Below are 12,181 nucleotides of genomic sequence, written 5' to 3' on the forward strand. Positions count from 1 at the left end.
CAGCGGTAGGTAGTCTGTGATACTGGGAGCTTGTGGAAGTTCTCTGTAATTGCTTCTATTTTCTCAAGAAATAGGAAGCAAAGTTATCCACTGAGAAGATGAAGGAGGAGATTCAAGGTAATAGAATATATGAATTCATGTTTAAGAGAGTGGAAGAGTAAATGGACTAGGTAACAATTGATAATAACCTGGCAGCGTTGACTTCCCATGTGAAGTTTGTGATCATGAATTTAAAGTGGATAAGAGTCATAATAGAGGGACTATGGCTTTTCTCTAGTCACTTTTAGCCACTTTTGGGTGAAGAATTAAATTTTACCAGGCTTGCAGTTTTACCAAGGAAAGACTATGATGTGGGAAAGAGGTTAGGGAGTTGAGGGTTAATGAGAGTTTAAGATAAATTAGAAGAGCAGCCATCAGGGAGGGGTGAGGGCTGGTGAAAAGATTGTAGGATCAGTGAACTGATGGTCCAGTGTGGTAGATGGATTGGCTGGAGCCCGGGAAGCTAGAGAGAGCAAGGTGGAAAGGAGTTGGTGGGCAGAGAGTGGTATGCGGAAATTAAGATTATGGAGGTGGGACAGTTATTGCAATGATAAGGTATGGAACATGCCATGGGAGTGAGTGGCTGGTATAAGGAAGAGGCTAAGATCACTGAAGGGGGGGCGGGGCATCCAGAAATGATATGTTTGGGTATAGGAGGGTCATCTATGTAAACCCTACATAATCTCATTGGATCAGGTCACCTGTGCCCAAAGATGACTTAGGTTGTAAATCCAACTCCTCATTTACTGCCCAGTTCTTTAACTCAGTGTTCTTAGGAGAAAAAAATGGAGATAGCGATCGTTTCTACATCCTAGAGCTATTGGGAAGACTAAGTGAATTCATACATGAAGCACTTAGAACAGTATCTGCCATATAGTAAGTGCACAACAAGCTTTCATTTTTGTTTACATATTTGACTAACAAATCTATTACTCTGGCTCAGACCTTTCTTCATACAGACTCATGAATGCTCTTTTATAACAAAAATCTTTGAAATGACGATTCTGCACCTCTCATTTCCCCTTTTCTCCTCTATTTACAAGATTTTCCCTCCTATTAAAAATACTTTTAAAAAGTTACTAATGAACTTGATCTTGCCCAGTCCACTGGTCAATTTTCATTCTTCATCTTAAAGCATTTGACATGGCTTTGATCATTCTTGCTTCTAAAATCCTTATAAAAATTTGTTTCCAGGGCATCTTATCCTCCTGGGCTTTCATTCTGCCTCACCATTACCCCTTCTTAATCTCCTTTGCCGGATCCTCTGCCTCTTCCTGACCTCTAAGGGCTGGCACAGTTTGGAGCTGTTTTCTTCTCTGACTATACTTATACCCAATATGATTTGACCAGTCCCACAGTTTGAAATAACACCTGTATGCTAGTGCATCCAAATTTACATCTCTAACTGTGATCTTCCCGTATATCCAACTTTCTACAGATAACTCTGTTTGGATGTCTGATAGGCACATCGTACTTAACTGTCCAAAACAGAACTTTTGATTTTCACTCCACCCAAAACTGTTTTCCCAATTCAGCTAATGGTATCACCATTCACTTATTTGCCCAGGCCTTAGTCATCCTTCACTCATATCTTTTTTCTCACAATCAATCCATTTAGCAAGTCCTGTTGCCTATAACTTCAGATTGTATCTTCTCACTTTTTCTGCTTTCATGAAAGTCTGACCCATCATTGTCCTTCTATCTTGTCCATCTGCTTTCATTCTTGCCTCTCTATAGTCTCCATCCAGATTCCAGGAGGCCTTTCAAAAATGTAGATCAGTTTATGTCATCCCAAATAACCTAAATGCAAATCTTACCTTGGCACTTCCTAGCTGTAAAAGCTTCAGAGTCTCCGCATAGCCTTGAAGGTAGTGTTTATTTCATCTTTCCTTCTAGGCAATAAGTTCTGTGTGGGATGAACGGTACCTGACATTTCTTGAATCAGAATGCAGAGATTTGGCGAAATATTATGGAGACAATAAAATTTGTCTATTTTACGTAGTAACATGGATAATAGGAAATCGCTGCTCCCAACATTACTTTTACATCATTATACCTGAATAAATTGTTATGTGTGTACGCGATATAGACTGGAGGTGCATAGGCAAAAATGGAAACAATTGTTACAATCATGCAGTTATAAGTAAAAATTTCTTTTTAACATTTGTCCAATCATGCCATTAAAAAGAAAGCAAACTCAAACCTTTTCCTTCTTCCTTTTTTAAAGGAATGGACCCTGCCCCGCAGTGTACAATCAAGTTACCCCATATGCCCTCTCTCCCACCAGTACAAGTTAACTTTGGGCCCAGCAGGCTACCGTCCACAGGGTGGACCCGCCCAACGCAGTCTTGCGTCGTGAAGAGCCACTCCTTCGGCAATCTGCGCTCCCTCCGCCCCACTTCCTCCCTCTAGGCCCCGCCCCGCGCCGGTGCGCCTGCGCACAGACGAACACGTGGCTGCCGCGGAGCCAGAGCAGCAATGGCGGCAGGCGGCGGCGTAGTTGCCGACCCCCTGTCTCCCGCGGGGGTTCCCTGCGCCTTCTCCCCGCAGAGCCAGGCCTACTTCGCTTTGGCGTCTGCCGACGGTCACCTGCGAGTGTGGGAGACAGCTAACAACCGGCTGCACCAAGAATATGTGCCTTCAGCACACCTCAGCGGTACCTGCACCTGCCTGGCCTGGGCGCCAGCTCGGCTGCAGGCCAAGGTAAAGCGAGAGGGACGGCGGGGGGCGGGTATCCGCCCAGGCTTGGCCTCGGCGTCCCGCAGACCCGACAGCTCGTGGCCCGACATCGCGCGTGGCCCTCGGAGGCCCCGGGCGAGGAGGCACGGAGTGCGGCGGCGGCGCGTAGTGGGCCCATGCTGCCAGCCTCGTGCGCGGCCTGTCCACAGGGCAGCGAGAGCGTGCTCGGGCCAAACAGACTGGTGGTGGACCGGAGTCGTATCAGCGGGCTCTATGTGGTGTTTGCTCGGCGCCCCGCTTTTGCTGGTGCCGCCATGTTCGCCGAGGCCCGGGTCCCCCAGGGACAGCTACCTTCTGCTGGGCTTTGCTCATGCGCTCTTCAGAGCCGTGGCTTTTGACAGAACCCCACTTTGAGGCTACACTACTCTTCTACCCCTTAACCCCTCACCGGCTTTGCCCTGGGTGGTTGGGATCAACAAGTCTTGCTCCCTTGCTTCCGGACACCCCCACCCCCCACTCTTGGGTGCAGGCTCACCACGTGTTGTCTTCCACGTCCAGGACGTGGGACTCTATAAATTCTCGAATTTCCCAGGCTCATTTCCATTCTCAGCCTTTTGAACTTTTTGGTTTTTTAAACATCTGCCTCGACTCCTCTTTATACATCCTTTTCCCACCCAAGTCTGAAGTCTGCGTTAGGGTATGGTGGTAAAGTGAAGTAGTGGTTTAACTTAATAAATGAGTCTAGGTGAAGTTTGACTTTAGATGGGGCACTGCCGAGTTTGGGAAGGCATTTTTCACTGTTAGGGGTTCATTTCAGGTAAGATAACGTTTACTGTTGAGTTGCTCATACATCTCTAACTTACACACACGTGGGAACTGCATTAAGCTATACTGCCTACGTTTGAATCGAGGCTTAGCTTCTAAATAGTAATTTTACCTTTAGTTCCCCATTTGTAAAATGGGATAGTAGTGCCCACCTCATAAAGTGGTCGTGAAGGTTAACGTTTAATAATGAATGCATAAAGCATTTGAAATAATTCTTGGTGCTTAAGTGGTACAAGTTTTACTAGTATCTTGTATTTGCAGGGTTAGCCTTGCAAGATAAAGACCAAATTTTTGTCATGTTTGGGAAGAAGAAACTGAGGCTCTAAAAAATTAAGCAACTTACAAAAATTTGAAAATGAGACCTGGGCTAGAACTCAGGTGTCGAGAGCTCAGTTCTCAATTATCTGCAACAAATTGTTGATATTAGCCTGGCAAATTTTTTTTGCCCACTTTGCTTTTCTCTTGACCTACAATCACATTGTATGCCTCAGGAATAAAACTTTTGCCTAGGCTTAAATTTTTCGTTAAAAGTCATCGTTTAGGATCATATGTAACACTCTAATACAATAGAAAAATATCTGGACTTCGTTTCATAACCAGGACTCAACTCCAACTTGCTTTTGTCACTTTGAGCAAGTTACTTTAATTGGGGGAGCCTCATTGAAAAATGAGAGTAGGGCTACATTAAAAAAATATATTATTACAGGTTTCTGTATCCTTTTACTTGAATGCTCTCATTTTAGCCACACAACTCAGTGAAATGCCCTGAAATTATTACATTTTTAAAAACTGAGGATCAGAACTAGGAAAGTTTAAATGACTTTAACAAAGCTTTAATAACTGATAAAGTAGTTGTGATACTCTGATTCCTGGTTCAGAGTTTCATTACTTTACACTGAAACCTTAGACCTTGAATTGCAGAATTGAGAACTGGGAGGAATGTAGAAACATCCAGAACTCATCATCTTGGTGATGTATCTTTTTAGAGCATCAGTTTTGCTTGAAAATTAGTGGGAGAAGCAGTTTTCTTGTATTAAAACTTGCATACATACTATGGTGTAAAACGAAAAGGTCATGTGATTTTTAAAGACAGAAAATGAAGAGTGATTTGTGGCAACTGCTTCCACCTCTGTTACTGGGTCCCTGGGTTAGGATCTTTGCCACTTAAATTTTAACATGTTCTCATCTTAAATTCATTTATTTTACATCTGTGAGGCTGAAAGTATGAGGCATGAAAAGGGTTATTCTGAAGCACATGTTCTGGCATCTTGTTATGATCTTTGGTACTCAAATTTGGAATGGAGATGATGCCACCCATCTTTCAGGGTCCTCAGAGGATTAAAGGAGGCAGTTTATATGACCGTCGTAGTATGGCCTGACATGTAGTGAATGCTCAGTAAATGTTAGTTATTATTACTGAATGAATCAGTGAGTATTCCACATGGGCTCATTTTATCATTTACTGCTACATTCCTCAATATAAATCATTATGTAAGAGTATCTTGCATCTGGTTCAGTAATTGGCAGTTTGCCACCCTGGGACAAAGTTTGGTGACATTATCAATGGAGCAAAATGAGTTGGTGTTCTTTTTCTTAGATAACAGAAGTTAAAGTAGTAGTCCATAAATGCTTAGAAAAGTTAGGTTGCTACTTTTTGTTCTTGGTCACATGATGATTATAATACTTTAGGTTTATGACAAAATAGTTTTTAGAGGTTTTCATAGATATTACATAGATGAGCTTTCCATTTGGTTGATGGAGCCTGGAGGAAAAGGACCTGTAATGATGACAAAGTACAAGGAGACAGATTGATGGACTGTAGATGGATGCTATTTTTTGAGCTCCTCAGATTTGTGTGTAAACTGAACCTGAGATGCTGTATGTTCAGCCAAAGCCACATTTAAGTGGCTTGAGCCACTTAGGAACTGAACTTGCCATTTCAGACCTCCCTTAAATCTCTCAAACTTTGCTCCTTTTCCTTCTCTAACTGCCAGAGAGCCCTGGAGAAACAGACCTTCTCACTATTGGCTACCAAAGTAAATGTGTTTATACTGCTTTGCTGTCACTGCAAAGCACACCCACACAGTTCAGTGCTTGTTAAATGAAGCACATGGAATTTCAGACATTGGACAGGACAAGCACTGTAGCACTTAGGATGTTTCTAGGAAAAATCTGAGCTGAGTATCTTCACTCCCATCCCTTAGAAACGTAGCACAATTTAGTTGTGTCCCTGTACAGTGCTGTCTTAGGTCTTTCCAGTATTTAAACTTCAAAAGAAGATAAAGTTTGCAGATTAGATCCTGTTGGCAGATATAGAAGTTCCTGCGTATTAGAATTTATTTTTTTAATGTAAATACTGTATGTAGTTATATATAAAATACATGCATTTTGTTTACTGTGAATCCATGAAACATTTGCCAAGAAATGGCATAGAAGACTAATTGTAGAATGAAACTTCAAACTTTGGCATAATTTTTAGTGTCTAGAGGTCACTGTTTTTCAAAAATAGGTTTTGATCCATTAGTGGATTGTGAAATAGATTTAGTGACGGCTTTAAAAAATGAATAGACAATATCAGAGTCTATTTTGCATAGCAAAGGATAAGTTTTTTGGTGAAACTTGTTTCAGTTATGTATATATATGTTCTTTTTAGTGTGTATACTGGCTCTCCATGTAAACTGTTTTCTTACTCTGGAATCTCAGTGTAAAAAGTCATTGCTTAGTTGGTCAAATTCGGACTTCTCATTATTTGGATGTATGGTTTTCTCTGTCTCTTCGCATTTGTACTATACTTTGCTTTTATAAATCATGCACATGTGCCATTCAGGACTCACTCAGTCTTCTTATTGCCTTTTGGATCAAATGCTGATAAGCTTTCTTCAGACTGGTATTGCTTAGCTCAGTCACACTTTCATATTGGGAAAGACTAGTCTAAATAAAAAGTCTCATCCTCTTAGTCTTCATTCCTGGTATCTTCAGGAACTCAGATTTTCTAATCACAAATATATGAACTAAAATTTTTAGCCTACCTGTTCCAGTACTTTATATGGTTACATGTACAATTAATGTGCACATGATATAGCACTAGGCATATTAGAGGAAACAAGATGGTGTGACTAAAACAAAAAAGAAAGACAATTTAGATATACTGTGACTGTAGTGCAAAGCAGAGCATGAGTTGTGCTTTAAGAGTAAGAAGAGATTTTGTGGAGAAATGATATTTGAGGCAATCTTGAAGCATGAATAGATTTTTAACCAAGTGAAAATTGAGTTTAGTTAGGAAGAGGCCTACCCCTCCCAAGTGCAGGGAAACGCAAAGGCAAAACGGGAAAGCGTGTTGTGATTAGGAAGTGTAATGTAAGGATGGGATTGGAAATAAGGCTGGAAAAGGAAAAGGTGAGTTGAGGCAAATTGTGGATGCTTTTGAATGCCAGAGAGTTGTTATATGTTGATTTACTCTTTGGGGGAACCATTGAAGTTTTTATCACAGAAATAACAGGTTCATATTCAAAATGCCAATCAAGGTCCATCATAATCTGTAATCAGTAGTACTGAACTCTTGGTTTCACAAATATTTAATAATGGGGTAATAGTTAAAATATTAGAGTTCACTAAAAGGTACATTGGTTATATAAACTTCAGGTTTGGTTGATGTATATCACCTGTTTGGACATGCTCATCCTACTGAATGGGAAGTTTTTTTTAAAAAAAAAAGATCATCTAACTCAAAACATGAGTCATTAGTTGAGATTAGTTAACTGGATTATTATTTAGATTTAGTTCAGTGATCTGCAAAATAGGACATAGATTCTCTGGATACTCCTCCCACTTGTTGACTGCTTGCTTCTCCCCAAAATAGAGATTTTGCTGATAGGGAAGTTAGGGCATTGAATATGGTAATATTTAATTTCTAAAATTTTTTTTTTTTTAATGCAATTCAAATCTTCAGAAAAATGTACTGTACATATTTGGACCAGCCTGCGTTTCACATGTTAGAAACCTCAATGTAGATAATTCTAATTAAATTTGGGGAAACCAAAAGTAGAAGACATAATTTCTAGAGTCTTCCAGAGTTTTTTGATTAGGTAGTAGTAGGTTGGTATACTTTCCTCATTGTCCTTGCCTGAAATAGGTATTTGTGTTCATAACCTTATGCAGAAACCACATTTGCCTTCTGGGATCAAAGGTGGCTTTAGAAATTCATTTAATTCAATCTGGGATCTAGGACATGACTTGTGCTAAAGTTTCAATGTTTCAAGCAAATTAAATGTTACTGATGAGATTATTAGTCTGTTTTATTCTTTCCCTTTTAATTGTAACTTTGGTTTTATTAATGTAGATACATTTTTCATGACTTGCAAAATGCATTATTTTTTCTGTGTATAAAAAGTTACTTTATTTTTTGTTAACCTTTTTTTGTTATTGTTGACCTAAATGTATCCAGTGAATCAAATTCTTCAAATATAACATCTCTGTAAGATAGTTTTAAAGGGGGGAAAATAGAAAATGTTTTATAAATCTGTTCCTTGATATTCCTTATGCACTAGTAACATCACAGTTTTCATTGGTGGTTTTTGGATTGGGCAGATTTTTATGTATCCTGAACTTTTTTTTTAAGCTGTAGAACAAAGATCTTGCACTATTGCGAAAATATTCTCTTTCCTATGGTACCGATATGTTTTACAGTAAAAGAACAGATTCTTAGAGCTGCTTTATGCTAAAATTTAGGCTGGTGAGCTTTAATTTAAAAAACCACAAACATGGAAGAGAAGTTGCGAAATTATAATTTTTCGCCATTATAAACTGATGTAATACTTTGAAATTGTCATCACTCATTGTCTCTTTGGTGGACAGACAGGAGCTGTTAGTATTATTTTTGAGAGAAATCCAAAAAGTCTTGTGGCATTTGACATTAGATTGAAACTTGTACGTTTTAAGTCATTGGAATCACCAGACAACATGGAACTTTCAGACTAGCTGTTGATCAGATACTGGAGCAACTTCTCTAGTGTGTGCTCTGTGCTACTCTACCAGTTACAACTATTTTTTGACTCAAATTGAAGTAAATGCATATTTATGAATATAAAAAACATTTGACCCTTTTCCTGAAAACAAAGCTGGGATGCAAGGCAAGATTAAAGGAAAATGTGGAAGCGTTGGCTGCTCGGGTATGGAGCTATCTCTGGGACTGGAGACTTTGCTTGGACCCGTTAAGAGAATACTGAGAGCATACCAAGTTGTCCTATTTGACATCTTCCTTCTAGAGATAGGAAGATGAGAATTATGAGCTCTTTTTTTCCAAAGTACTGAGAAAGAAATCTGAGAGTGAATCCCACCTTCACTTTTTTTTTTAAGTGTCTCTTAGCAATCACATTTCATTTGTGGGCTATTGGGCATTTGCATTGATGCATTAATGATGTTTCAGTATTTGAAATAAAAAATAAAACATTGTTTTTTCTTTCTTTTTTAGGAAAGTCCCCAAAGGAAAAAAAGGAAATCAGAACCTATAGGAACGAGTAACCAAACTGACTTGTTGGCTCTTGGTACAGCAGTTGGTAGCATTTTATTATACAGTACAGTAAAAGGAGAATTACACAGTAAATTAATAGTAAGTATATGTGTGTGTGTTTTATATAAAAGATGTAACGGGAAACTGCTATATTAGAGATTAATTAAAAATAACTGTTCAGGATATGCTATAGAATCTGCACTCCAGAAGCATTTTTCTACCCCTTCCACATTTAAAATTCTGAACAATAATAATTTGGTAATAGCTATGATAGATAACAGTCCTTATTATAGATCAGAATATGAAGACTTGTTGACTAGACTGAAAATAAGAAAGGTAAAAAGAGTTCTAGGTATCACAGAAAGCAAGTGTAGGAAGGAGTTCACCAGGTCTTTGAAATTTCAAAGGTCTTGAAATTCAGACCTTTGAGGAGCAGGTGTTGCTCTTAGTGCTGCTGTCTCTTGCTCAGGAGTTGGCTTCACGGGCCTGGGTTCTAGAACTCTGAGGAGGGGGCTCTAGCCGACTGCTGGTGTCTCTGAAGGGAAGTGATGAGACCGGTTCTCCCAAGTGCTAGAAAAATTGCATTTGGCTGCTGCTAAAAAGATTGCCACTGCTGCGGTGAAGAAGCAGTGGGGTGATGGGGACTGGGAGACAGGAAGGAATAAGTCCTTTGTTTCTCCTCCAGACTTGTCTCCCTCTGAAAGCCCCTATTGGAGCCTACTGGTGATGATTTAGCTGAATTGTGGTTTGCAGGAGCAGGGAAGTGATGGTTTGGTTCTGTAAGACAGTAACTTAACTGCCGTAATTTGTTTCAGACAATATCTATTGCAACATATATCTGGTGTTCGCTGAACTCATATCTGTATAGGAATGCTTTCTGTATCTGAATAAAACAAAATGTTTTCTTTTTTAAGTAACATCTACTCATAGATAATTTCTAACTACATAATGTTGAAAAGGGAAATAATTTATACCTAAATGTACTGTGGAAAGATCCTCTGTTTAATATATTGTATATTTCTTTGTTTTATGCATATGTTTAAAAAATACATTTGGGTTCTGTCCATTTACTTTATATCCTAATATTTTTCATAAAATTACAACATAAGCAATTTTCATATTTTTCAAGAACTAGTTATAAATATTTTAAATGACTGCCTAAAACCCCACTAAATTGGATAGTTCCTGGTGATTTAACTATTACTGACCATTTAGGTGGTTTCTGATTTTTTTGGTTGTAGTTATTACAATTTTAATGTGGATTCCCAGAATTACTAACCTGTAATTAATGAGTCAAAGGGTTTGAATTTTAAGGCTTTTTATACATGGTATAAAAATACTTTCTGGAAGTTTTCCTGATTTGTACTTATATCAGCGATGGAAGAATGGTACCTGTATTTCAATAGCGTTATTGCCACTGTTGAATATTCTAGATAAAACACCAATAACACTAACAAAAAACCCAACTGATTAGATAAGTAAAAATATTTATCTACTTTTTAATCATTAAAAATGTTACTCATTTTAATAGTAAAGATTATAAAAATAATGTACAACAAAAAAAATTAAAGCATTCAGAGGTATATAAAACAAGAAGGGAATCTCCCTTTATACCTCCCTCCTCTCCAAGTTGAGTGTGGTCCTCAGGTGGACTCTTACCTCACTGTAGTTAGAAGCCCATCTTTTGATTTGGTCATTCTTTTGTGATCATCAGTTACCTAGCATCCTGTGCATTGTGGTAGCTGCTTTACTCAGTTACTGTGACTGCAGACATGTTGCTGATGGAGCTTCGAACTTCTTTTTAGTTCATTTTGATACTTCACAGGATTATACATGTCTTTAACAGGGAATGAGTTTATTAAAAAAAAGAACCGAAAGGGTCAGGGTTAGGAGTGTTGGGGTGGGTGGTGAAGTAGAAAGGGACCAGACTTTGTAACTAGTCTTTCCTGGGGTCGAATCCTTCTAGTGACATAATTATGGATAAGTAATTTAATGTTCCATCTCTTAAATAGGTGTTGTAGATTTAGACGTAATAATACATTGAAAATGCCTAGTGTAGTCCTTGGCATGTAATTGATAGTGCATAAATATTTGTTAAATGACTAAATGAATGAATGAGTGAACAAGTTACTAGCTTTCCAAAAGGGTATACTAGCCCCTAGCAATGTATGAAAGTATCATGTTTACTATACCAGTACCAGCATGAGTATTACAATGCTAAATAAATTGTTAGATGAGTAGAGTGAAAATGTTACATTGTTTTGCTTCGTATCTCTTGGATTACTACCTTTGAAATTTTTAATTTACTTTCATACTGCTTCTTTCTATGGAATTTACCTGTTCATATCCTTTGTTCAATTCTTTTTGTGTATGTCTATAATATAGGACTTAGGTCTTTGAATAGATAGCTTATGGGTAGGAGAGGAGGGAAGTAACTGAACTTAACGTTTACAAATATTTTTCTTGTGAGGTGGAAGCGATATGTTGAAGTAGTGATTTTGAGTTTTAACTTTTATCCTTAGTTTAGATATGTATATAGTGGTGATTTGTTCTGTGTATATTTAATTTATGTGAATTCAGGTAGAAAGAGTAAAAATAACAATTGCTTACAGTGTAGGTGATTTATTGTCATCTTCTACTAAATGAGCTAATCTTGGAATATGTATGAGATAGGAGACTTGAATCTGCCCTTCCCTAGCTGACGTCTCATTCTTCTGTGCCTCTTGAGTGAGTAAGCATCTTGCTATGCTGAGTATGTCTAAAGTATCATTCATATAGTACAATCTATAACAACAGGAAAACATTTAGTTTTTACCTGAAGAAACTGATTTCTTTGTTGAGAGATAAAAATTTGACACTAATTTTCAAAAAGGAATTTTCAGTGCTAGTTTTGACGAGACGTGATTTTTACCTTAAGTGCTGGCTTTAAACTTTTTAGAATTTGACTTTACCAGTTCACTTAAGTGTCACAAACTTTTACCACTATATTTGTCAGTTACTAGCTTTCTAAAAGGGTATACTACCCCCTAGTAATGTATGATAGTACCATTTTTTACTATACCAGTACCAGCATGAGTATTACAATGCTAAACAAATTGCTAGATGAACAGAGTGAAAATGTTGCTTTGT

At 38.2% G+C, this 12,181-nt stretch overlaps 1 protein-coding gene across 1 annotated transcript in view; it reads left to right on the forward strand.

Moving 5' to 3' along the window:
• The first annotated feature begins 2,466 nt into the window (after window positions 1-2,466).
• WDR43 (WD repeat domain 43) overlaps window positions 2,467-12,181 on the forward strand; it is a 35,130-nt gene continuing 25,415 nt past the window's right edge. The window contains exons 1-2 of the mRNA XM_006910354.2: window positions 2,467-2,742; window positions 9,014-9,151. Coding sequence (XP_006910416.1) covers window positions 2,518-2,742; window positions 9,014-9,151 — 363 coding nt within the window. The 5' untranslated portion in view covers window positions 2,467-2,517. The remainder of the gene's footprint in view (window positions 2,743-9,013; window positions 9,152-12,181) is intronic.

The sequence above is a fragment of the Pteropus alecto genome, unplaced genomic scaffold (genome assembly GCF_000325575.1).
Source record: "Pteropus alecto unplaced genomic scaffold, ASM32557v1 scaffold61, whole genome shotgun sequence".
In the NCBI taxonomy this organism is placed as follows: domain Eukaryota; kingdom Metazoa; phylum Chordata; class Mammalia; order Chiroptera; family Pteropodidae; genus Pteropus; species Pteropus alecto.